Below are 26,977 nucleotides of genomic sequence, written 5' to 3'. Positions count from 1 at the left end.
TTGAGAAATTTGTAAGCTTCTCAGAGGACAAGCCCTGAAATCTTTACATAGTAGAGACTGTAGATTTCCCTACCATGGTCTAAGATAACACAATTTAATATAGCAATGAAGACAAGAGTACATTTCAATGTTTATCTCTGGAAAAGAATATTCATCACAAGTTCACAGCCAATTTCATTCCAGGTCTAGTTTTAACATTAAGAGTACTCTACAAGCACTTCTCAAATGGAAAGGTCACTCGAGATGACATTATCAGCCTCCTAGAGCAAAGGAGGAATGTCATCAATTCTCCATTTTCAAAGATAATCAGTTACCAGTTAAGAGTAAAAACCACCAGACTCCAAAATCTACATATTTACTTTTTATTGAATTTGTTAATGTTACAGAGTTTTTGCACTGCCAAACCATGCCTGAGAATTCAAAGAAAGAAATGGTACAATGGACAGCCTCATCCACCCATCATACAGCATATTAAAACTTGATTCATGTGCATTTTGATAATTTCACAATCTTTTAAAAAGTTATAACAAGGGTTGGAATTTTTAAATCTCCTGCAGGTCTTCAGATTTCTATGCCATTAAGTAACATTTCCACATATTCATCTCATTCCTCAATAACATAACCCCCAACAAAGTTTTGCTGGAAAAAAATGCATACTTTTTAGGGGAAATATGTGGCTCAAGGTCCAAGAGGTTACTTGTTAAAAGATTTCTGGTTCTCAAATGAAGTCTTCAGATTAACCAAGAATCCTTTCTCACTCATCCAACCTCTCCTTGGCTGGCTCAGCTACTCACCCAAGTACACCAGAACGTAGGCATCCTGCCTGCCACTTCAAATAATGCCAACATTATTGCCCAGATATGGTTTGCATCTGACAGCAGATGACTCTGTAACACTCCTAGGAGTGCGATTCCTGCACTGACACTTATCAAGACTGAACTCCTAGACGAAAATGCTCCCACATCAGGAGTTTTACTCACCCATTTGCTTCACTCTTGCCAGTAGCAAGTCTGCAACTCCTACATTTGGCAAAGGGATTTTATTATAGAGAAACCCAGACTCTGCATCAAGTGGTCACAAGCCACTTTGAAATATTTCTATTGAACCGAAGATACAAAACTAGGAAATTACCAGACTATCTCATTAGATGGAAAGACTTTTCAGTAATCCTGGGTAGCGTCCTGATGTCCTTTTCCAGGACTAAAAATTACTGGATAGTTTAAGCTGTAATCATTAAAAACAGAAGTGCTACATCACCTGTCTTTCGCCCCCGACTCTCCAAATGAACAACGTAAAAAGACACACCAGGAGGTTGATGACAGAGCTAGGCTGGGACAATCACTGCGTCTAATACCTTAAACGTTTGGGCACAAGTGCATCTGGAATTCTTGTCAGAGATCATGCAAGATCCATGAAACTTCAGTGGGTTTTAGGTTGAGGTTCTGCTCTCACTGCTTTGAATTTATAAGGACACATCTGTGACTCCCTTGGCCTGAGCAGAAAATATACTCTTTCCACCAGTTTACTATACAACTTAGACCTGATTAGAGGAAGCTTTAGCAGCACCTGAAGTAGAGCCCCCTGCATCTATTGCCCTTTACATCAAAGGCCATCTGGTTCTGCTCTAGGGATTGGCAAATTCACGAGACGTTTCACAATTTCAATGCATATTTCAGGTTACTTAGCCAAGCAATATGCTCTGTCAAAGAACTATTCCAAGTCAAAGCAAAAAAAAGAAAGAAAAAAAAAGAAAGAAAAAAAAAGCCTTAATATGGAACACAGAAAAAGCACTACCCAAATAAAAAATTACTAAAAAAATAAGATTATTCCCCCCCCACCCCTTTTCCCACTTGGTGACCCGAGTTTGGTTGAATTTAATTTGTGGTTACCTCAGAATACAACTCAAAGTTTAAATTATAAATCACAGCCCTACACAGATTATCTGAACACATCAGTTCTTTTGAGAGCGGCATGTTCCGGGAAGTCTAATACCCACTACAGAGTGTTCCTTATGAATGGGGCACAGGACAGGTTAATTAAGGTCACTTAAATCTTCATCTTTTACAGCAGATCAGAACCCAGATGGCTGACTTTCTGCAGAATTTCTGATAGGAATCCAGTAGAGCTGGTTTCAAGTTTCACATCGACACTTAAAAGCTGTAACCTTCTTATCCAGAAGTTGTGATCCACATGAAGTCCACAATGAGTGCAGCAAATCTGAGGTAGTCAACCCTTACGAAGGCTCAGTATCTGAACATAAAAAGATTTTGAAATGACCACTGGCTGCAGTTTTTGATTTTTTTTGTATTTGCAGAGTAACTCTGAAAGAACACTGCTGAATCTAGTTCACCCATTTATATAACAATGAAAATCCCCCTAAATCCAATACACATAAAGAGCAGTTGTGATACTTTAAACTTCCATAGTGCGATAGGGCCGGTCCCGTACACCGAGTGGTCTGCATCAGTTGTAGATCCAGCAGAGATCAGATGATGATGGCTGTCCGTGGTGGTTAGCTGTGGTCTAGTTACCTTAGAAGGGTTAGCAAACACCACTCCTTAATTGTACTGTGTGTGGCTGCTTTTCTGATTCTCAAGCACAGCGTACTGGTTGTCTAGCTGAAGTTTAAGGGCCTGGTTTTTTGAACCCTCATCCCTACCTCTAGTTTTGTGTCTTACTACTTCAAAGCTCTTCTCCATTTCTTTATCCCTAAGGGAAAAGAAATGTAATCAGTAAATATTTCTTCTTCACTAGGTTGTTTTGAAAATATCCTTCCTTGAATTTAAAAAAAAAGCCACCCCTTGGAAAAATCTTGAGGAAGGGACAGGAGGGGGAAACTGGTATATAAATCCTTACCAAAACCATTTTTAAAGCTTCAATTAAACAGAAAATATAGAATACTGTACTGAAGCTCTAGGGTCCTATTTTCTGTGGTAGCAAATCTACTGAATACTATTAACTGAAAACCTATTTTGGGACCAACTTCAAGACAACTGGAAAGTTAAAAAGCTGTCTAATGACATGGTGATTCCTTCTAAGACTCACTGTTACTCTTAGCAAATAATAGACAATACACATCTCTTTCTTTATGCATAAAGTAAGGACAACAATTTCCTCATTCAAGTAAAGTTCTACTCATTATTCAAAGAAGTCTCCAAACATCTACTTTATGGGAGTGGGTCAGATAAAGATAAGTGTGGTGAATCACTGCCTCTTGTGGAGGACAGAGCAGAGGAACAAGTCAAGTGGAGGTTTAAATTCAAGCCAGCTGTGCTCTCAAAGAGGCAAAAACGCTGGGATTTAATTTAAAAGCCACCCCGAAAAATTTCCGTCTGATGTCATTTACATTTCTTCCCATTTTATTTACTTTGTAAGAAATTCATGTCCCTAAATAAGATGTGGATGTGCCATATGTGGTCATTTAACTCCAGGTAGCATTCATTTTAAGTACCTGCTGAAATAAGATTATTTTTAATATTAGATTTGTAAATGCCAACATCTTTCACCTACTCACATTAACTGGGAATATAATGAAATATTGCTGACTTTTCTAGTTTCTATATTACAAGGAACATAGAAGCAGCAACAATGTACTTAATATTTTTAAGAATTCTCACTAGATGAGACTTGTCATGGTTACAGAATGACATAAACCAGGGATAAGGGAAACTTGCAGACGAAGTTTGTCTTTCGTGCTCTTCCCCCCCCACCCCAACCAGGGTCCTTCCCCCCTTCTCCCCCCAGTCCTGGGCATATAAGTCCCACCTTAATTCTCAGTTGCCTCTCAGCTGCAGCTTGGGCTTTACTGCAACACCCAGGTGGGTTTTCAAATCCCAAATACCCCACTCCCTGGCCAAAAGATAGGGCTCCAAAACACAATATTGAGAATACTTACTTCCGGCTTTCTACATGCTTGGCAGTGGACTGCAGGGATGGGAACTGTGTATCACTGTAGATTTCTGGTGGTCCTTGGGGGGCTTTCCTTGTTGTGGTCAACCTGGCCCCAGGAGGCCTATACACGCCACTAGTCATTGTCGGTTCTGGGGTTTCTGTAACTAACATTTCAAAACAGTTTAGAGAAACTATTCAAGTGCTTGGCGTTTTAATAAGCTACTCCTGAATTCCTGATCATTTTAACAGTTATGGAAAAAACCAATACTTACATTAAGGGTCTCTGAACAACAGAAGGAAAGCAATCTGAGGAAATGTCCAAAAGCAAAGGCCTATTTTTCTAGGGTAAAAGTAGTCTTCCAACTCTTCCATGTACAATTTTAATTATCTATGTAAATGAGTTCTATTAAGTCAACTTATTGGAAGTGGGAAAGGAATCTGCTGGTCCTGGGAGACAGGCCTCATCAGGGCCTTTCAAAGTATGACCACTTTTACATCATCAATGAATTTTTTATTTTCTAGTAAAACAGGACAAAAAATTAAGCAGTCCAAAGTCTTGTACCATGACCAAGATTTTGGGGACACAGCCTTCCAGCTTTTCTTACATACCATTCGCCCCCCCATCCTAAACATGAATTCAGTGTTTTACACGTTTTCTAGTTATCAAAAGCTTCCTTTCAAATGAACATCTCTACATCATTTATCAGCTCAAGTGTAATGCAGCTAGAAAGAAACATGCAAGAACTATACATGGTAGTAATCTGTGATCTTTGGATAGTAACATTTGGGGTGATTTGTTATTCTTTATATTATTCTGTATAAAATGGGTATACATTAGAGCATTATTTCTCAACAGTTTTTCATTATTGCCTTCCTAAAAGAGCCTTTTTAGACAACTTTCTCCTAAACAGTACCATCCCCACGCACACCCCAAGCAAAAAATGTTAATACCACAGATACACTGTACATATTTTTACATACTCTGGCCCTCTTATGGGCCACAAACCACTGTAAGATCTAAGATTTCTTTACCATTCCCACTCTCCCCCCAGCCAAGAAGCACTTTTCACCCTCTTGGGAGTGATAAAATCCACCCTTCTGAGAATTCATTCTTTAGACAGAGTAAAATGGGGAATGGGAAAAAAAAGACACAGGTACCCAATATTCCTTAGTCAGCCGTCAAACATTGAAAAAAAAATGCTTAAACATGTAAATCTGGCAAGCTATAGGACTGCAGTAAGATTTAAGCAGCCTACAGCCTTAACTTCCAAATTTCTTTATTGAGGATATGAAAGTCTTTAGATCAGACACAAATCTCTCTCCTAGGAATGGAAAGAAGACCCTACTCACCCAGTGCAAGCATGCATTTAGTTGAAAGCTGACTGCATATAAAATTATGCACAAATGGACATCTTTATGAAAATGAAATATAAAGATTACCAACTACTGGAGCAGGAGGTGCTTGTACCGGAGCTGTTTTATTCCAGGGACCTGAAGATTTTTCTACACCACCACCACCTCCTCCGCCTTCTTCCCAGTTATCACCTGGATCTTCTCTTTTTTCATTTTCATCTTCTTCCTTTTCACTATTGGAAAATAAACAAGTTAATTCAATTACAGAAACACCAGGAAAACTGTCAGTCCAAATCCTTAATTCTATCAATAATGATCTGTGATTCTGGAGAATGTACTTAACCTCTTCAAGCCCAAATGCCTCACTTGTTTTAAAAAAAAAAAAAAAAAAAAAGAGGAAGAATTAGGGGATTTTATCTATTTTATGCATTAGGACTTCATGTAAAAGGATTCATCGCTGGAAAAACGTTCAGAAAACCTCTGTCTGACAGTCTCCATTTCACTTTTTGCAAACTCCATACACTCAAGAACATCTAGAAATATTTAACATACTGACATGCCAGGTTTTTAATAATCTGTGTTGATTATTTATAGCAGCCTCTACTGAGAGAGGGAAGACAGGTCAATCTAACCTGAAATGTAGAGAAAAGGGCAACTTGAAAGATTAAAAGTACAATTACTTGATTTTTTTCTAGGACCAAAGTGTGCAAACAGGCACTTGGTAAGCATATTTTTAGTGATCAAATGAATGGGTTTTAGAAGTTGTGTAATTTCATTTGCTAATCCTTTAGTACATGTAAAAAAATACTCTCAAAATTAATTCACATTCCAACAGAGGAAAACAAGTTAGCGTTCAGTATTTACATCAGTGCTTCATACTTTATTAGTGTCAGTCTCTACTGTCTAGACATAGGAAATATATAGAACTGATCCCTAACATCAGAGGTGTGTCACCCATTTAAAGAAGAGAATACAAGAACTCAGTCTTTGGCTTACTAGTGATTATAAATACAAAATATATCCTCAGTGGTGACATACCATTCTAAGACTGACTTAACTGTTCTATTTAATGCCTATTTTTAATTATTTTTTTTTTAAGATTTGATGTGGACCATTTTTAATGTCTTTACTGAATTTGTTATAACATTGCTTCTGTTTTATGTTTTCTTGGTTTTTTGGCCACAAGGCATGTGGAATCTTAGCTCCCCGACCAGGGATTGAACCCACACCCCCTGCATTGGAAGGCAAATTCTTAACCACTGGGCTGCCAGGCAAGTCCCTATTTCTTTATTCTTGAATTGACTTGAGTCAGAAGTCTGTGATCTCTGCAAGGTATCTTTGATTATTTCTCCTTGTGCTGGATTACTTATTACTGTTTTATGTAAGCCTGAATTTGCCAAATTATCAAGTACATGTATCTTGCCTCTCTATACCGCTGGCTTGACAGCACAAAGATAACTGTCAAATCAAACTTCCTTTTTGCAACTTTTTGCCCTTGCAGATGATGCACCTGGCACAGACCACCAACCTCCTCCCTGGATTATTTTCCATGACAGTGGTGGTGTTTCCTAGGTCTTCAGCTTATCAGTGTCTGTCATCAATCTAACTGTCCTTTCCTCTATTAAAAAAACATGCTGCGGGACTTCCCTGGTGGAGCAGTGGTTAAGAATCCGCCTGCCAATGCAGGGGACACGGGTTTGATCCTTGGTCCAGGAAGATCCCACATGCCACAGAGGAACTAAGCCCGTGCGCCACAACTACTGAGCCTGTGCTCTAGAGCCCGTGTGCCATAACTACTGAAGCCCACGCACTACAACTACTGAGCCCATGTGCCTCAACTACTGAAGTCCACATGCTCTAGGGCCCACATGCTGCAACTACTGAGCCTGCATGCTGCAACTACTGAAGCCCATGTGCCTAGAGCCCATGCTCCTCAACGAGAAGCCAATGCAATGAGAAGCCTGTACACCGCAACAAAGAGAAAACCCATGCACAGCTGTGAAGACCCAACGCAACAAAAAGAAAAAAAAAAAAAAAAGCTACATGCTGCTGCCTAAAGCTCTGTCCCTGGCCTTCCACTCTTTCAGACATTTTCTCCTTTTGATATCTGATCCATGACAATGGCCATAACAATGGATATATGACTCCCACCCTGACTGTGACCTTGGGAACATCAGGGTATATCCTGGTTTCTGCAAAATGACATCTAAGGGTGCTTTCTTTCCATGTCTATTAAAGTAAGTTCTGGCTATATGACAAATTTCTTGAATAGCTAATGGTCTTCTTTAAAGACACTCAGATAATAGTACCATCACATATTGCCCAACAACCAGAGATGATTCCAGAATTTAGAGGCCTAGGGTGGCAACAGAGGCGGACAAGGGAACAAACTTACCTTCAATCTGCATTTAGAGCACGATTTTACTTAAGACTATAGTTTGAGAGGAAAAAAGCGTGGGGAGTACGGCTAAGCCAGCCTTCAGTCTTCCTTTTTTGCTAACACATAAGAATCCCATGGAGCCATTTAAAATGATATGTTAGGTCTACACTAACATGGAAGTAATAATCATGTCACATAAACCAACAATGTATCAATACTAAAACTCTCTGCACCTAATATAGGTAGAAAGACAACTAGAATGATTTCTTGGGTAAATGTTAAAAAGTGGGTGCTAGAATGCATGACTTTATTTTCTTCATGGAGCAAGCAGTTATGAGCAGATTTTAAAGCCAAACTGCCTGGTTCAATACACCCAGGCTCTGCCATTTACTAGCCAGGAAGACTAAGAACGGCATCTAACTTCTGTATGCCTCAGTCTCCTCGTGTAAAAAGGGGGTAACAGCCCCAATATGAAGATTGATTAACAGACATAAAGCACTGAGAACAGTGCCTGGCACATGGTAAGTGCCGTAAACATTTGGTATTACATGCTTTTTATTTATTATTTTTTTAACATCTTTATTGGAGTATAATTGCTTTACAATGGTGTATTAGTTTCTGCTTTATAACAAAGTGAATCAACTATACATATACATATATCCCCATATCTCCTCCCTTGGCGTCTCCCTCCCACCCTCCCCATCCCACCCCTCTAGGTGGTCACAAAGCACCGAGCTGATCTCCCTGTGCTATGCGGCTGCTTCCCACTAGCTATCTATTTTACATTTGGTAGTGTATATATGTCCATGACACTCTCTCACTTCGTCCCAGCTTACCCTTCCCCCTCCCCGTGTTCTCAAGTCCATTCTCTACGCCTGTGTCTTTATTCTTGTCCTGCCCCTAGGGTCTTCAGAACCATTTTTTTTTTTTTTTAGATTCCATATATATGTGTTAGCATATGGCATTTATTTTTCTCTTTCTGACTTACTTCACTCTGTATGACAGTCTCTAGGTCCATCCACCTCACTACAAATAACTCAATTTTGTTTCTTTTTATGGCTGAGTAATATTCCATTGTATATATGTGCCACATCTTCTTTATCCATTCATCTGTCGATGGACACTTAGGTTGCTTCCATGTCCTGGCTATTGTAAATAGAGCTGCAATGAACATTGTGGTACATGACTCTTTTTGAATTATGGTTTTCTCAGGGTATATGCCCAGTAGTGGGATTGCTGGGTCATATGGTAGTTCTATTTTTAGTTTTTTAAGGAACCTCCATACTGTTCTCCATAGTGGCTGTATCAATTTACATTCCCACCAACAGTGCAAGAGGGTTCCCTTTTCTCCACACCCTCTCCAGCATTTTAATATTTGAGTTTTCATATAAGCACCACATATACCACCTTTATAATAAGAAAAAACATAGTTTTCATTAAAAAAAAAAAAAAAGCAACATGAAAACATGTTCTTTTAAAATGGACACTAAGCAGTATGACCTTGCTTCCTAAAGCTTTTAAGTAGAATGATCAGGTAAGAGTATGAAAGTCCTAATTTATCCAGGAGTCTAACAGTGGTATCCAAATGTCAAAATTATCCCAAAAGAAGTTTTTTTAAAAAGTTACCCACCTCTGAAGCCACACCTATGTAATTACACTAAAATGTAATTTGCTTGGTCCATGAGTAAAAGCACAGGTGTTACTCACCCAGCTATAATTGACTGTAGTTAGCAATGTCGCAGCAACCCAATCCATGCCAGACAGGGAGATAAGATCCCCACAAAGATTTAAGTGACTTCATGGCACTTTTACACTCTTATATCCCCAAACTGTGATAGCTTTCATTTGGTCAGTTACATTTAGAAATGGTTAATTTCAACAATGCACTGAATTAAAATAGCTTTTGCCTTAAATTATTTTAATATTTAAACTCCAGAATTATCAGCTTGCAATAAACTGAAAACCAAAAAAATTTTAACACTGATTATCCCTAAGCAGAAGGGATTATGAATAATTCTTGCATATTTCTTTATGCTGTTATACTCTTCAAATGTTCTAAAGAACAAAAACATTGTTTTCCTAATCTGCAAAAAAAAAAATTTTGAAGAAAAACTCCAATTTGGTCTGATAGAATGCTGAGAGTCTCAAAGAAAAGATTCCTTTACTGTCTAGTGTTCATCACCTTTTCGCCCTCAGAGACAAGTGAAGAAATGAATTTAAAAAATCACAAATCTAAAATACCTCTAGATTACAAACTACTACTAGAAAATAAGAGAGATGTTTTAATTAGAGGGATTGTATATTGATAATAGGCACAAGACAACTTAGTACTTTGTTTCGTAAGATTCTGAAATATCAGCTAAACTAAACATTGGAAATTGTCTAGTCAAGACACTTCATCCAACAGAGGGAAATAAGGCCCAGAGATGCTAAGAGCCTTGCCAAAGTGCTGTAGTAACAATGGCAGGATAGAAATAATTTAAATAGTCTACTACTCTTTCACATTTACATATTCCAGAAAATGTCAAACCTCCAAACGCCAAAGAACAAAAAACACGTTGCAAAGAATTATTTCCACAGAAGACAACTAGGCTAAAATTTGGCGTTTGACCCAAATATAATATACAACGTCTCATCAGCTAAATTGGATGTTTTAAAAACTACAATGCTTAAAAAATAAATAAGTAAATAAAATAAAAATAAAAACTACAATGCTACTGTAAATTCATTATCACAATCCAAAGTATACTGTCTTAAATATGCATTAGTCTGTAAGGCACTATTTTGGGGTAGGAGGAATGATAATGCTACAGAAAGGAATATTTACTGAGCATCTACTATGCCAGGCAGTGTTGTACCCGTTTTACAAAGTTAAAAATCAAAATAACACTAAGGCAGGGAGAAGACCCATTGTACATATGAGGAGACTGATATTCAGATACTTAAGTACCTTCACCAGGGCTACAAGGTAGCAGAGCCAAGTCAGTGGGACTCCGGAGCCCATATTCTTTCAGGTTGCCTATTACTTCATTTTACTCTCTTTATAGCTCTAAAATATGAAACAAAAATTTTCCCTCTTTTGAGATTTGAGAAATTCACTTTTTTTTTAGTAAGATTGATCAGGATCACACATTCTACAGCAGTGTATTTGTAAAGAACAGAACATTCTTACCTCCTTATCTCAAGGGACATTACAGGAGAATTTATGTATCCTAACTCCCCCTTCCCCAAAAGCAGCTAAAACAAAATCCGGACTTGACTGCACTTTTGCCGGAATGCTGGGCAGCTCCACTGATTTGACCCTATTATCCAACCACTGTTACAACAGTAAACCGGGGGGATAGAAATGGCCTGATGAGCCATGGCTGGCAGCTTAAAATGTCACTGTATTTCATCCAAGGACTCTTTCTTGACCCGTTCAGGGTAGACCTAAGCGTCTCTCCTGGACTCCACGGCTCCTACACATCACTAAAATGATCTACTAGTGTTCAGCAGAGCATGAGTTATTTTTTTACAACTCCAAGACCCAGCAGTCGATGCCCAATATCCAGGACACAGCAGTCCCACAAATATTTGCTACAACGAATCCAGCTTGGATGCTGTAATAATTTCTTCTCTTCAAAGGACAACTTAACCAGCTCTACCTAATGGGTTTAAAAGTCTAGATTTCTTAAGATTCCTAGAAAACCACTGGGCTCCAAGGACTCAATTTTTTATTGAAACATGACAAATGCTCACCATTTAGTAATAAGTAGTAAATGAAATCTTTCTTCCTCAAATCCATTTTAAAGATGGGAAAGGCCTATAGGTCCTACTATCAACCAATAATCTAAGCTCAAGCGCTAGGCCCCTTCTTTTATCACCATCTCAATGGCTTCCCTCTCAGAACTTGTCTGTAAACAATGATGTGATCTTGAATAAGATTTATTAACTTAGACACAAAACTTGACACATGACCTCATAATACCCTTGGTACTTAAATCTTGAGCTAATGGGTAAATGTGAGCTAGGACGTTAATACAGTACGCTTGCTGCTGCTGAAAACTTTCCCCCTTTCAATTGCACACTCACCTTCAACAAACGTCCAGCATGCTAACTTACTACAAGGACTAGTGCCAAGAACTTTTAAGACCATATGCAGCTAACTAAAGAGAAAGTAAGTGTGGCAAAAATGATTTGTAGATCTACGGCAAGAGTATAAGGGTACTTATTCTACTATTCTTGCAACTTTTCTGAGGTTTGTAATTTTTCAACACAAAAAGTTGGGAGAAAAAAAATTAAGACTATAGATGGAGAATTTCAAGATATCTTTAAGTCAACTTCAAAGTTTCATTTTCCCTTGTTTCATATTGAAATAGCAAGGCTGTCTCTCTCATGGATAGAAAAGGTAACAAACTAAAGGCATAACCACCCCCCTCCAATTCTAGAGAAGAAAGAGATCTCATTTCTCTCGCCTTCTAAGGGCTTCTGCCCAAAAGGTAAGACCACGTCATAAAAGACAATCATTCAAGATCTCCAGCAACTCTGAGAAGGATTTTTCTTTGTACGGTTATACTAATGCCAACCTGAACATGTCATGGACTATTAAGTCCATAGTGAACTGACTCACCAGAGTAGGACTTTAGTCATGATAATATTATGTGCCTCCACTACCCCTTCTCCTCAAATATTGGTATTATAAAGCAGGTGCCTCATGGTTAAATAGCAGAGAAATACCCAAGAGTAAGACATTCTAATTTACCCACTAAATAGAGAGGTTGATTAATATTAACCAAGTGGATATATTATGAACATCCTGTTCAAAATCTTCACAAAAATCCTGAGTAGTCATCTCAATTTTGCAGATAACATTCACAAGTAAAGTAACTCACCCAAGGTCACACATAAGCAGCAGGGCTAAAATGCAAGCCGAGGTTTGTCTTTCCCTGAAGTCCATGTTTTTGCCACATTATCAACTATATACTATTTGTGTGAGTAACCTACTTCCCATTCTATTGAACCAATGTGTAGACTCCCACCCCTACTGAGTTTCAATGTCAAGAACATTTAATACAAAGTTTATAAAGATATTCAGTACATGGTTGACCCTTGAACAACAGGGGTGTTAACATGCCTCATCTGCGGTTCCTCCGTATCGGTACATTCAACCAACCGCAGGTCGTGTAATACAGCATTTACTATTGAAAAATATCTGCATGTAAGTGGACCCATGCAGTTCAAACCCATGTTGTTCAAGGGTCAGCTGTATAAAGTGAAAGTTTTTGTCATTATTATTAACCCTCTGATGGCTTCTCACTCTCAAGCCTTTCCTGGAAGCCGTTAGATTCCCCTCTGTTAATTTATGAAGGCAACGGAGATAGACCCCAGACTCCACAGTGACTGAGAATCCACAAAAGCAGCTTCCTGAAGAAGGTATGTTTCTCAATGTTAGCAGGTAAGAGAAAGATCTCTGGATGGCCACTTATGGGCAATGACTAGATGCTAAATAATGAAAAATGCAGTATAAAACCTGGTCTACTTCAGGTCAAGCAGACCTTAATGCTCATACTAGCTGAGATTTACTTATGCCCCTAGCAAAGGTGAAGGATATAAGTGATTTAAGAAATGTTTCACCACCTCGGGAGTAGCCGAAAATGAAGAAAAAATAACCTTGAATGGATATGGGATATATATTCAATGACAAAAATAGGTGCAGTTTAAATATCCTCATGAACTTCTAGCATTCAATGAACTTGAAACCTTTCCCTCAGAAAGGGCTGCTATTGCTCAGTAAGTTTGAGTCTTCGAGAACATGCAGTCTAGGGCCTGCAGTCAGGAAAGGCAGAGCAAGAGCCTTATTCTACAACAGAACACAGGAACCAAACACACAGGCAGTTCCACAATCACAAATGGCTGTTCATAACTCCACATCCCTACCTCCCCATTTTTAAAAGTCAAGCCCCAAGGGAAAGAAAATGGATATTTTCTAAACTATGTCTCTTCAAAAACATCTAACATTGGGACTTCCAATGTTAGATGGTAGTGCAGTGGTTAAGAATCCGCCTGCCAATGGATGGGACACGGGTTTGATCCCTGGTCCGGGAAGATCCCACATGCCGCGGAGCAACCAAGCCCGTGCACCGCAACTACTGAAGCCCGCGCGCCCTAGGGCCTGCGTGCCACAACTACTGAGCCTGTGTGCCTAGAGCCCATGCTCCGCAACAAGAGAAGCCACAGCAATGAGAAGCCCGCGCACCACAACGAAGAGTAGCCCTCGCTGCAGCAACAAAGACCCAACAGAGTCAAAAAAAGAAAAAAGAAAAAACAAAAACAAAAAACATCTAACACATGAAGGAAGCCAAGAAGCAGCTGGGAATAAACCTCCAGGCTAATCACCTCTACTTCACACCACCACGGAAGGTATTTCAAATGTGGGGAAGCTGCATTTCCTAAAAGTTTCCCACTACCAATCAGGTTTCACTTTGCTTAAGCTCACACAGCGACGTGAAAGAACCTAGGACATGAATGCCTAGTTGTGGTAAGTATTCAACAAATGTCATAAAAGTTAGCCCTGGTTTTTTTAATAAGTTATTTAACACCATAAATGTTACCATCTAGAGAGGTCAAAAGACAGTATTTTGTTAAGGAAAAGTATTTCCTCCACTGTGCCAGGCAGTCACGGGCATATATAAATCACAGACTTCAAACTGGGAGGCAGTGCATCGGGTTCACTTCTTTTTTTGGCTGTGCTGTGTGGTGTGCGGGACTTTAGCTCCCCGACCAGGGATGGACCCCAGGCCCCTGGTAGTGAGAGTGCTGAGTCCTAACCACTGGACTGCCAGGGAATTCCCAGGGATCACTCATTTCTTGAAACTGAGAATAAAGGGTTTTTAATCTAAACCAATGGATTTTCTACTTCACGAGACCCTCAAAAACATGACATTTATTTACATGAATTTAAAGTTCATGTGACTACCATAGACTGGACTTCAGAAAATACGTTAATTTCAAATCCTCTAAGCCAACCAATCCAATTTTCAGAAATCACTGTTTTTTGAACTTTAAAAATGTACTTAGACTATGATTCCATTTCTATAAATTTCTAGGAAAATTAATCTAGTGTTAGGTTAGTGGTTATTTGAGGGGTGAAAACAGTGACTACGAGGGGGCTTTCTTCTCTACCAGTAATGTTCAGTTTCTTGACCTCAGTGCTAATTACACAAGTTGGTTTCACTGTGTGAATACGTAAAATCTGTTATTTCCCTCTAACTATGCTTCAATTACGAATACATACATAACTTGTTTGTAAAATCTGTTATTTCCCTCTAACTATGCTTCTATTACAAATACATATATAATTTGTCTGTCAGAGAGGCTCTGAAAACCACCCCAGTTATTTTTTGAAACAAAAAGAAAAACTAAGTTCGACCCACCGATATTAAAAGTAAAAATTCTGAAACCACAAAATCCATTTTAGCTGTCTCAAAAAGGCCTAACCAAGATCTGAAGCAGGCAAGCTCTCACAGGATTTTAGAGCTGGCAGCTAATTTGATCAGCATATAAAAGGGCTGCCATCAGAGGAATAGGCACAATCCATTAGAGTCCTAATAAGCATATCTAAAGCACAAGAGTACTGTGATGCTGTTTTGGGGCTAAAAAAGCCCAAACATACAGTATCTATCCCTTGGGTTATCTAAGCACATCTGTAACCAGACCATACCTTATTTGCATTGCTTGAACTCTTAGGCCGCTGTAATCAACCTCTTTTTGCTCAAATTCTTTCCACTCATCTTCATCCTGTAAAACAGGTACCACTTAGTCAATTAAAGCTATTTGTAAAAACACAACTAAGACAACTATCAGACTATGAAAAAGGGATCAAGCGGCTGGAACCTAAAGTGTGGACTCGTTTTCTGGCCAAAGCCCTTGCTCAATCCCAAGGCCAACTAGGCTGGAGGACAAACGTGAGTAAACTTTACTTCCACCGCGTTCCTTCATGAGACCTGTTACTTTAAAAGCAACCAGGAAACGCCAGATGAAATCAACAGTAAGCCCACAACTAAACGTCTAGCTCAATCTTGCCATGAGACTTTTCTTTTACAGGCTTCGAGACCAAGTCGTGCCAGTTAGAGCTGCCACAAATGTGACTGTTAGAAAATTCAGCTCAAACTACTGGTCTGAAATCAGAACGCTAAATTACTCAGAGTAGACGTCATTCGACAGATGCACTTCCGACCCGGGCCGATTCCCCGGGAGGGAGCCGCCGGCGGCCTACGTCCTCGCCCGAGCCAAACGACGCGGGTCGGGAGCGGGGTGTCGGGGGGTCCAGCGGGGACCGCGAGGCGGCCCGCCGTGGGAAGCCCGCGTCACGTGGCAGCCTCCGCGCCCATCAGCCCGCCAGCCGGGGCCCGGCCGCCCCTCCCGGCCGTTTCCCCGGGCAGGCAAGCAGGCAGGCGGGCGGGGGCGGGCACATGGGCGCAAGCGCGCGGCCCGGGCCCCAACTCCCAGTCTCCCTGGCCCCTCACCTTTGTCACAACCTTGGTGGCGGCCCCAGGGCCCGTGGCCCCCGCGCCCGCGGTCCCGCTGTCGCCCGGCCGGGTCCCCGCGCCCGCCCCACCGCCCGCCGCGCCCGCGGCTCCGCTGCTCCCGCCGGCGCCGCCCGCCGAGCCCGCGGCGCTCGCCGCCCGGTTGCTCCGCTCCTTCTTCTTCTTCTTGTCTCTCTTGGCGAAGAAGTTGTCCAGGCTCCGCTCCTCCATCTCAGCCATGGTCGCGGCCTCCTCGGCCCGGATGGGTGGGGCCGGCGGTGGGCGCTGCCCGCGGGGCTCCGAGCTCGGGGTCGAGGCCGGCTCGGCGCTCAAGCTCCCGGGCGCGGCGACGCCTCAGCCCCGCGGGGTCGCCGAGGCGTTTGCGGCGGGGCGAGCGGCTCCCCCCGCGTGCTGGCGAACGGTGGTACGGCCCTCCTCGGGGCTCGCGTGCCGCTGCCGCCGCCCCGCCCGCCCGGGCTGCAGCGACAGCGGTGCAGGATCCCGCCCGCTCCGCAGCCGGAGGGCAAAGGGAACGTGCGGGCCAGAGGTTCGTTCCAGTGAGAGTGCTAGGCTAGCAGCGGCGCGTGAAGGAGGAAGACGCGCGCACGCAGGCCCAGAGAGGAGGGGAAGGGGGGTGGGGAGGGGAGGGAGTGGGAGGAGGGCGGGCGGGCCACCAGAAGAGAGAGACAGCACCCGCGCCTGCGTACTTAGCTCCGCCCGCCACTGTGGGAGCGTGGAGGGGAGGGCGGCGGGAGGAGACGGAGGCGGGGCTGGCAAAGGAGCCAATCAGATGCCAGAACGAAGCGCTTAGGCGACAATCGCTGTCTCGGACGGGGCGGGGCCATGGCTTGGGGGCGGGGAGAGGCTATATGCTAAATAAGTGACGTTATGATGACTCTTGCCTCCCAATTGGTCGAAGGTTTAGCCTTGGGGGCGGGCATTTAGAGGGCTGGTTGGTGACTTGGCTAAAGAGGTCCGGTCGAAGGGGCCGGTAGGCCCCGTCTGGGCGCATGCGTAGGATCCACGTGTGGCTGCTCGTCCGGGGCTAGCTGGGGCCTTGTAGTCGTTTGAACTTTAGCGAGACGGAAAGGCCCTGTGTTAAGCTAGCTGTGTTAAAAGATGGTACCATCCGCTCTGCTGGCCTCTGTACTTTAACCCTCTCTGGTCTGGCAACTATTCATTTTCATCGTACGGGATGATTATTATGAAAGTGAGGAGCAGTGGCCTTGAAGTTTAGTTCTCATTTACTAAAAGATCTTAGTAAGCCAGTAGGTAGTTAAAAGGAGATTGGTTTTATTTATACTCCACCCTCTACTAGATATTGATATGTCTACCAAGGTCAAGCTAAATAAATCTGACCCTCAAGCTCCTGATCTGTAAAATGGAGATGTTAGCTCTTGCAAGATACTTGGGGAAAGAGTACCTCTTAGTTGCAGTGCTTAATACTTGGATGCGATAAATGATTTTACATTTAAATAGTATCCCCTGCCCTGATGAGATGATGACTGTAATCTATCTTTTTTTTCAATCCCTGATAAGAGGAGGGGAATGGCATACCATAGTAATGGGGACCAAATGTGCCCATGCTATACGTGGTTGTCCCATTTAAGTACCTTCTGGGCCTTGAGAATGAAATGAATCCTTGCATATGAAAAAGGGCCTCTAATGTAAGGTATTAAACTTTCCACTTCCTCCTTCTAAAGACAGAGAACTGTCACAACCACTGAGGAAATGACTCAGACTTATGTTAGTAGCTTTGTGGGGTAGATAGAGCACAGCCAGTAAATGGAGCTACTTCTTTCTCTTTTTCTTTACAGTTTTTCCGTTAAAGTTTGTCTCCCCCATGCCTCCTCCACCTCCACTACTATTAACGAACTAAGTCTAGAATATGTCAAAGAAGCAAATCAAGGGCCTGGCCTTGGCCAACAGCAAGCTTACGTATAACTCCCCAAACATAAACTGACCTCAACCACCTGGGATGGGTCTCTAGGTAACTTCCTTCTGTGACACCAGGTATCTTCTTGTGATGCAGGCCAAGTTCAGTATTGCCCCTCCCCCACCTTCCTTAACATCTCTGATCAAATTTCTTTTTCTTCCTTTCTCTCCCTCCCTTGCTTTCCTCCTTCCTCCTTCCCTTCCTTCCTTTTGTTCTTTCTTTCCTCATCTGTGAAGGACCTATTTAGCTATATTTAAGGCAATGTGCTTTGTTCTAGGCAGAGTAATTTGTCATTCCTGCCTTCAACTCTGTTATAATCTAGAAGAAAATATCTAGATATGAATAACTGAAATTCAGTCCTCCTTTTCTTAGGTCCTCATCAATGTATCCGTGTCTTGAAAGAATTAATGATGGGAAAAAGCAGAGAAGGTACAGTAGTTGAGGGTTAATGCAGTAAAATTCCCTACTACATCTTTCAGTGTGATTGATGGCATGCTCCCCAAACTTGATCATATGTAAAAAACTCAGGTCAGGCCAGTAGAGAGACCAGGGTCTTTGTGGTTGTGTCATTATCTGTAGTTAATACTCTCCTCCATAAAGCTAGTCTCCTCCACTTGAATCCCCTGACCTGAAACTGACAGCATATATTCCTACCAGGTTTTCCTCTTAAATCTCCCTTGCTACCCTCCTCGAGATGGGTTACACAGAGCCCTGAATCCTCATCTTCACCCCGTCCTCATCGTGAAGCATCATCCAGCTCTCTCGATGTTTGGACCTTCCCCATCTTCAAAGCAAAACAGACCTTCATTTCTACTTGGTAGATGGAAAGTTGAATAGTGGTGAGCACTTGGAACATTACCAGGTATTTCAGCACATCTTCTAAGGATCCTAATGCTGTCTGAACGTCGAAATTTCTCTCTGAGTCCTCTGAAGTGGTATAATCCAAAGGACATCATTTATCTCCCTCGACAAGGCCCACTGAGCTCCAATATTCCATGAGCTCAAGAGCTGGCACAGGGCAGCTGGGCCCAGCCCCATTATCCCTGGGTTCTTTTTTGCTGAGCTATTCATTCCAAGTTCCATTCTGCTACCTAGGCTGGAAATTCCACACACACTCAGCTCAAAGGAATGCAGCTCATGCTGGCCAAAGACTTGCCAGGAAATGGGGAGTAACTTTTCATTTGTGGCTTCCTCTCTCAGATCTGTGAGCTGCTGCCTGGCCTGTTCCACCGACGACCTTTTCCAATTGGGGAGCAGCTACTTTCAGGTCACTTCCTCTGGTGAAACCTCTGCTGACTTCTACAGGCAGCCTGGTTCCTGACCTTTAAAGGCCCAGAGACCTTTTGTTTGGTATGGGTGTTTGATGCTTTCCTGGTATTTGCATGATTTGTTGTTTAACTGTTCATTCACTCATTAACTCATTCATTTATGTAAAACATTTATTTAATGAGCACCTACTGTATGCCAGGCCTGATGTTAGGGGTTAAGTATAAGTCAGATACAGGCCCTTCCCTCACAGAGCTTACTGTATGGTAAACTGGTAGCCAGAAGCACACAGGTATACATACAATTATAGCACATTGAAAATGTAATAGGGGCCGGGTGGGTGCGCAGCCCTTAGAGCCTGGGTTAGAGGTCCGCTTCACCAACAGTCAGCCTTGCAGTGGGCCTTGCAGCAGAGAGTGCGGTGAGAGGGGGATCCTGGCTTACTCCCTGGGACCCTCCAGGCCCTCCGGCCTCGTGGCCAGCAGGTGAGCTGGGGGGCCCGGGGACAGGGCTGTGTCCTGCGGGGCTCCAGAGCCCTCGCCACAGGCACCCATTGGCCAGGCCCAGGCCTTGAAGCAACCGAGAGCCTCTCCCTCATCCCCACTTCCATGACCTAATGGCGGCAGCTGTCGTCTGCAGGACCTGGCCCCCCTTTGGGTGGCTTGAGGAACCTGAGGGCCAGTGGGGTCCTGTGCGCCTTGCCCCCTCAGTGATGAAGGCTGGGCAGGGTCTGGGCACCTGGCCCTGAGGGAGCCACCAGCTGAGATCTGCCTCTTCAGCCCGGCCTGGGCATTGGAGGGAGGACCCAGACTGGGTGCCGGCCAAATGCTCCTGGGCAGGGTAACCGGCCTATGCAGGGACCCCTTCCCCTTAGCCAGGGCCTGGACCTTGGAGGGCAAAAGTTGAGCCTTGGAACCTTGCCTTTTCTAGGTAGAACAGAGGATAACATTTGTTTTGGTGGAGGTTTACAGGAACATGGTGACCTGACCTCAAGAACAAAAGATCTGACACCAAGAAGTTTGCAACAACTAACCACGCCTCTCTCTTACCTTTCCTATAAAAGGGCTTTGCTGAAAGCTTTTGGAGAGTTTGGGTTTTTTAAGGCATGAGCCACCCCTCTCCTTGCATGGCCCCGCAACAAACCTTTCTCTGCTCCAAACTCTGATGTTTTGGTATTGTTTCGCCTCACTATGCATTGGACACACGGCCTTGTGTTCGGTAACAAAAACACTTTAAGGTAGGAATGGTGTTGGGCGTACAGCCTACGTCACAGAGGCATTTGACCGAAGTTTGTAAAATGTCTCCACTAGTCCCCAGTTTTCCACATTAACAGGGGATTGTACAAACCATGGACTATCTAAGTGTTCCTTAACATCGTTCCTTGTTGGCTTTAGAATACATAGTCAGTCATGTGTAGCCAAAAATTTGACCTTCTTCCTCAACCTCAAGTCCCTCATTAGCTTGTCCCTGACATTAAGGTTCTAGTTGGAGGATAAATGGATAACAAGAGGAATGAGGTCTCAGACACCAGTGGCTACCCAGAAAAGCCTGTTTCTAGAAAGAGGTAAAGGGCTGCCATGCATGACCCTGCACCCGCTCCCCCATATATAAACCTACCACCAAGGCTTGTAAAAGGGAGTTGGACTCATTAAGCCCACCCCTAGTGGATCAGGTCTGCTGTTTGTTGAACCACACGAAGTTGCAGCTATCTGTTTTTTAACCTACCAAAATAGCAGTTCCATATGGTTCAACCTAACATATCTGAGAATAAACAAAAAAATTCTGTAAATGAATGAAGAGCTTGGGAACAACCAACCCACCCACTAAGGTGATGTCCTTGATGTAATCTTAGGGGGGAAGGGCTGGAATGTGATGACAGTTGAATAATCAGCAATCTAATCAATTGTATTCTGTGGAGAATGCATGAAACAAAGATAAAGAATGAGGCTGGCATATAGAAAGAGGAAGGAAAAAGAAGAAGGGTAAACCCAAGAGGCCAGAAGTTGGCACTTATTACCTACCACTGTCCAGGAAAGAGCAACATGAAATTGGAGCTCACACCGTACCCTGCTGTGAGGTGGAGATGACTCTCCAAACCCCACCCTGACTTGGATTACATCTGCCTCCCTTAACTCACCAACCAGCCTGCTGATGACTGATTTGGCTCCCAGGGATTGCTTATATTGGGAAAAGGGTGCTCTGGTTGAGGGAGGAGACAGCCAGTTACTGAAGGACTAACACCAACTGTTAATGAATACATGGGCATCTGGTTATATACTTCAGCCTCCTATGAGTTGGATTGCTGGGAGTCAGTCTTCTCTAGGCAGGCAAACCTCAGAACACTGACTTGGCTGTGAAACAGTTTCAGCTCTGTGGTAAATTGATCAAGGTAAAACTACCCTAGGTGGCCTCTTTGGGAGCCAGTCACATTGTGACTCTGGCACAATGCAAAACCTTCTGACTCAATCATTTTGATCATAGAGTGCAAGGATATAATTATGTTGGCAAGATACCATTATCCTATCCCTGACCTTAACTCCAGTCCTAATCCTATTTCATGACCCAACAAGTAGATATGAAATTGTCTGACATTTTCTGCTTCTGAATCAGAGCCAGCCCAGTCTTGGTTACCAGGTCAGTAGGTCAATAGTATTGTCATCCTTCTTGGACTAAAAAAGCAGGAAAAGGGTGAGGATGTAGGGAGTCTAGAGAGAGCTTCCCATACTGAAGGCAAGTCCTTTACATTCTCTCAAGCTCCTTGCTCTTTACTTCATGGTCAAGCGCCTGTTTTCTAGAGTCAGACCTGGACTCAAATCACAACTCTGCCTCTTCCTTGCAAGTCACTTAGCTTCTCTGCATCTCAGGTTTTTTCACCTGTAAAGTAAGGATGATAAACACACCTGCCTTGTGGAGCTATGAGGACTCAATGAGAGGATAGAATTGAAGCCCACCCAGCTCAGTGTGTGACAAATAGTCATCCCAGTTAAGGTTAGTTATTATTATTAATAGTATTCATGTTATTACTAAGGCATGTAAAATGATTTATAGTTGCATAGAGGTTTTTGGTGACTGTTCCTTTATCTGTCCTCCCTGACCCTGCGGCTCATTATTGGGTCTTCATTTCCTGCTGAGTGGGTGTCAGCCCCATAGTAAACAATCACTAAACATTTGCTGACAAGTAAAAAAAAAAAAAAGACAATTTCAGAGGATGGCAGAGTAGAGGAACATGCGCTCACTCCCTCTTGCGAGAACAATGGAATCACAACTAACTGCTGAACAATCTTCGACAGGAAGACACTGGAACTCACCAGAAAAGATACCCCACATCCAAAGACAAAGGAGAAGCCATAATGAGATGGTAGGAGGGACGCAATCACAATAAAATCAAATCCCATAATGGCTGGGTGGGTGACACACAAACTGGAGAACACATACCACAGAAGTCCACCCACTGGAGTGAAGGTTCTGAGCCCCACATCAGGCTTCCCAACCTGGGGGTCTGGCACTGGGAAGAGGAATTCCTAGAGGATCAGACTTTGAAGGCTAGCAGGATCTGATTGCAGGACTTCGACAGGACTGGGGGAAACAGAGACTCCACTCTTGGAGGGCACACACAGAGTAGTGTGCACATTGGGACCCAGGGGAAGGAGCAGGACCACATGGGAGACTGAACCAGACCTACCTGCTGGTGTTGGAGGGTCTCCTGCAGAGGTGGGGGGTGGCTGTGGCTCACCATGAGGACAAGGACACTGGCAGCAGAGGTTCTGAGAAGTGCTCCTTGACGTGAGTCCTCCCAGAGTCCACCATTAGCCCCACCAAAGAGCCAGGTAGGCTCCAGTGCTGGGTCACCTCAGGCCAAACAACCAACAGGGAGAGAACCCAGCCCCACCCATCAGCAAACAAGCAGATTAAAGTTTTACTGAGCTCTGCCCACCAGAGCAACACCCAGTCTACCCACCACCAGTCCCTCCCATCAGGAAGCTTGCACAAGCCTTTTAGATAGCCTCATCCACCAGAGGGCAGACAGGAGAAGCAAGAAAAACTACAATTCTGCAGCTTGTGGAAGGAAAACCACAATCACAGAAAGAAAGACAAAATGAAAAGGCAGAGGACTTTGTACCAGATGAAGTAACGAGATAAAACCCCCCCAAAAAACTAAATGAAGTGGAGATAGGCAACCTTGCAGAAAAATAATTCAGAATAATGATAGTGAAGATGATCCAGGACCTCAGAAAAAGAATGGAGGCAAAGATTGAGATTTAACAAAGACCTAAAAGAATTAAAGAACAAACACTTAGAAGAATTAAAGAACAAACAGAGATGAACAATACAATAACTGAAATGAAAAATACACTAGAAGGAACCAATAGCAGAATAATTGAGGCAGAAGAACAGATAAGTGACCTGGAAGACAGAATGGTAGAATTCACTGCCCTGGAACAGAGTAAAGAAAAAAGAATGAAAAGAAATGAAGACAGCCTAAGAGACCTCTGGGACAACATTAAATGCAACAACATTCATATTATAGGGGTCCCAGAAGGAGAAGAGAAAGAGAAAGGACTGAGAAAATATTTGAAGAGATTATACTTGAAAACTTCCCTAACATGGGGAAGGAAATAGCCACCCAAGTCCAGGAAGCGCAGAGAGTCCCAGGCAGGATAAACCCAAGGAGAAACATGCCAAGACACATAGTAATCAAATTGACAAAAATTAAAGACAAAGAAAAATTACAGAAAGCAACATAGGAAAAACGACAAATAACATACAAGGGAACTCCCATAAGGTTAAAAGCTAATTTCTCAGCAGAAACTCTACAAGCCAGAAGGGAGTGGAATGATATATTTAAAGTGATGAAAGGGAAGAACCTACAACCAAGATTACTCTACCCAGCAAGCATCTCATTCAGATTCGATGGAGAAATCAAAAGCTTTACAGACAAGCAAAATCTAAGAGAATTCAGCACCACCAAATCAGCTCTACAACAAATGCTAAAGGAACTTCTCTAAGTGGGAACACAAGAAAAGGACCTACAAAAACAAATCCATAACAAGAAAATGGAATAGGAACATACATATTGATAATTACCTTAAACGTGAATGGATCAAATGCTCCAACCAAAAGACACAGGCTCGCTGAATGGATACAAAAACAAGACCCATATATATGCTGTCTACAAGAGACCCACTTCAGACCTAGGGACACATACAGACTGAAAGTGAGGGGATGGAAAAAGGTATTCCATGCAAATGGAAATCAAAAGAAAGCTGGAGTAGCAATACTCATATCAGACAAAATAGACTTTAAAATAAAGAATGTTACAGAGACAAGGAAGGACACTACATAATTATCAAAGGATCAATCTGAGAAAAGATATAACAATTATAAATATATATGCACCCAACATAGGAGCACCTCAATACATAAGGCAACTGCTAACAGCTATAAAAGAGGAAATCAACAGTAACACAATAATAGTGGGGGACTTTAACACCTCACTTACACCAATGGACAGATCATCCAGACAGCAAATGAATAAGGAAACAGAAGCTTTAATTGACACAGTTGACCGGATAGATTTAATTGATATTTATAGGACATTCCATCCAAAAACAGCATATTACACTTTCTTCTCAAGTGCACATGGAATATTCTCCAGGATTGATCACATCTTGGGTCACAAATCAAGGCTCAGTAAATTTAAGAAAATTGAAATCATATCAAGCATCTTTTTCAACCACAATGTTATGAGATTAGAAATCAATTACAGGGGGGAAAAACCGTAAAAAACACAAACACATGGAGGCTAAACAATACGTTACTAAATAACCAAGAGATCACTGAAGAAATCAAAGAAGAAATCAAAAAATACCTATAGACAAATTACAATGAAAACAGGACAATCCAAAACCTAAGGGATGCAGCAAAAGCAGTTCTAAGAGGGAAGTTTATAGCAATACAAGCCTAGCTCAACAAATAAGAAAAATCTCAAATAAACAATCTAATATTACACCTAAAGGAACTAGAGAAAGAAGAACAAACAAAACCCAAAGTTAGTAAAAGGAAAGAAATCATAAAGATCAGAGCAGAAATAAATGAAATAGGGGCTTCCCTGGTGGCACAGTGGTTAAGAATCTGCCTGCCAATGCAGGGGACACGGGTTCAAACCCTGGTCTGGGAAGATCCCACATGCCACGGAGCAACTAAGCCTGTGAGCCACAACTACTGAGTTCACGTGCCACAACTACCAAAGCCCTTGCGCCTAGAGCCCGTGCTCTGCAACAAGAGAAGCCACCGCAATGCGAAGCCTGTGCACCGCAACAAAAAGTAGCCCCTGCTCGCCGCAACTAGAGAAAAGCCCACATACAGCAACGAAGACCCAACACAGCCAAAGATAAAATAAATAAATTTATAAAAACAAAAAACTTTAAAAAAAGAAAAAGAAATAAATGAAATAGAAACAAAGAAAATAATAGCAAAGATCAGTAAAACTAAAAGCTGGTTCTTTGAGAAGATAAACAAAATTGATAAACCTTTAGCCAGACTCATCAAGAAAAAGAGAGAGGGGACTCAAATCAATAAAATTAGAAATGAAAAAGGAGAAGTTACAACAGACACCACAGAAATACAAAGCACCCTAAGAGACTACTACAAGCAACTCTATGCCAATAAAATGGACAACCTGGAAGAAATGGACAAATTCTTAGAAAGGCATAACCTTCCAAGACTGAACCAGGAAGAAATAGAAAATGTGAACAGACCAATCACAAGTAATGAAATTGAAACTGTGATTTAAAATCTTCCAACAAACAAAAGTCCAGGACCAGATGGCTTCACAGGTGAATTCTATCAAACATTTAGAGAAGAGCTAACACCCGTCCTTCTCAAACTCTTCCAAAAAATTGCAGAGGAAGGAAAACTCCCAAACTCATTCTATGAGGCCACCATCACCCTGATACCAAAACCAGACAAAGATACTACAAAAAAAGAAAATTACAAACCAATATCACTGATGAATATAGATGCAAAAATCCTCAACAAAATACTAGCAAACAATCCAACAACACATTAAAAGGATCATACACCACGATCAAGTGGGATTTATCCCAGGGATGCTAGGATTCTTCAATATACGTAAATCAATTAATGTGATACACCATATTAACAAATTGAAGAATAAAAACCATATGATCATCTCAATAGATGTAGAAAAAGCTTTTGACAAAATTCAACACCCATTTATGATAAAAATTCTCCAGAAAGTAGGCATAGAGGGAACCTACCTCAACATAATAAAGGCCATATACGACAAACCCACAGCAAACATCATTCTCAATGGTGAAAAACTGAAACCATTTCCTCTAAGATCAGGAACAAGACAAGGATGTCCACTCTCGCCACTATTATTCAACATAGTTTTGGAAGTCCAACCAAGAAAAAGAAATAAAATGAATACAAATTGGAAAAGAAGAAGTACACTGTCACTGTTTGCAGATGACATGATACTATACATAGAGAATCCTAAAGATGCCATCAGAAAACTACTAGAGCTAATCCATGAATTTGGTAAAGTTGCAGGTTACAAAATTAATGCACAGAAATCTCTTGCATTCCTATACACTAACAACAAAAGATCAGAAAGAGAAATTA

General features: G+C 42.1%; 1 protein-coding gene and 1 long non-coding RNA gene across 8 annotated transcripts in view; both read right to left on the bottom strand.

Moving 5' to 3' along the window:
• LOC309659519 overlaps nucleotides 1-26,977 on the bottom strand; it is a 69,174-nt gene that overhangs the window by 15,404 nt on the left and 26,793 nt on the right. The gene's annotated exons all lie outside the window — the stretch shown is intronic.
• Nucleotides 349-16,777, bottom strand: CDV3 (CDV3 homolog; the record flags this gene model as incomplete). Of its 7 annotated transcripts, none has more annotated exons than XM_082459353.1 (5): nucleotides 16,129-16,775; nucleotides 15,324-15,400; nucleotides 5,332-5,477; nucleotides 3,896-4,049; nucleotides 349-2,709 (listed from the first exon to the last, which is right to left on the bottom strand). In XM_082459353.1, exons 1-5 carry the CDS (start codon nucleotides 16,366-16,368, stop codon nucleotides 2,559-2,561), a joined length of 768 nt encoding a protein of 255 aa, XP_082315479.1. In that variant the 5' UTR covers nucleotides 16,369-16,775. The 7 variants fall into 7 exon arrangements, with proteins under 7 accessions (XP_082315479.1, XP_082315478.1, XP_082315483.1 ...); XM_082459352.1 differs by having other exon boundaries at nucleotides 3,896-4,055; nucleotides 16,129-16,767; XM_082459357.1 differs by having other exon boundaries at nucleotides 349-2,531; nucleotides 3,896-4,055; nucleotides 16,129-16,767.

Source organism: Balaenoptera physalus (assembly GCF_965194825.1).
Source record: "Balaenoptera physalus genome assembly, chromosome: 4".
Taxonomy (NCBI): Eukaryota; Metazoa; Chordata; class Mammalia; order Artiodactyla; family Balaenopteridae; genus Balaenoptera; species Balaenoptera physalus.
This window is presented reverse-complemented; position numbering and strand designations above follow the sequence as displayed.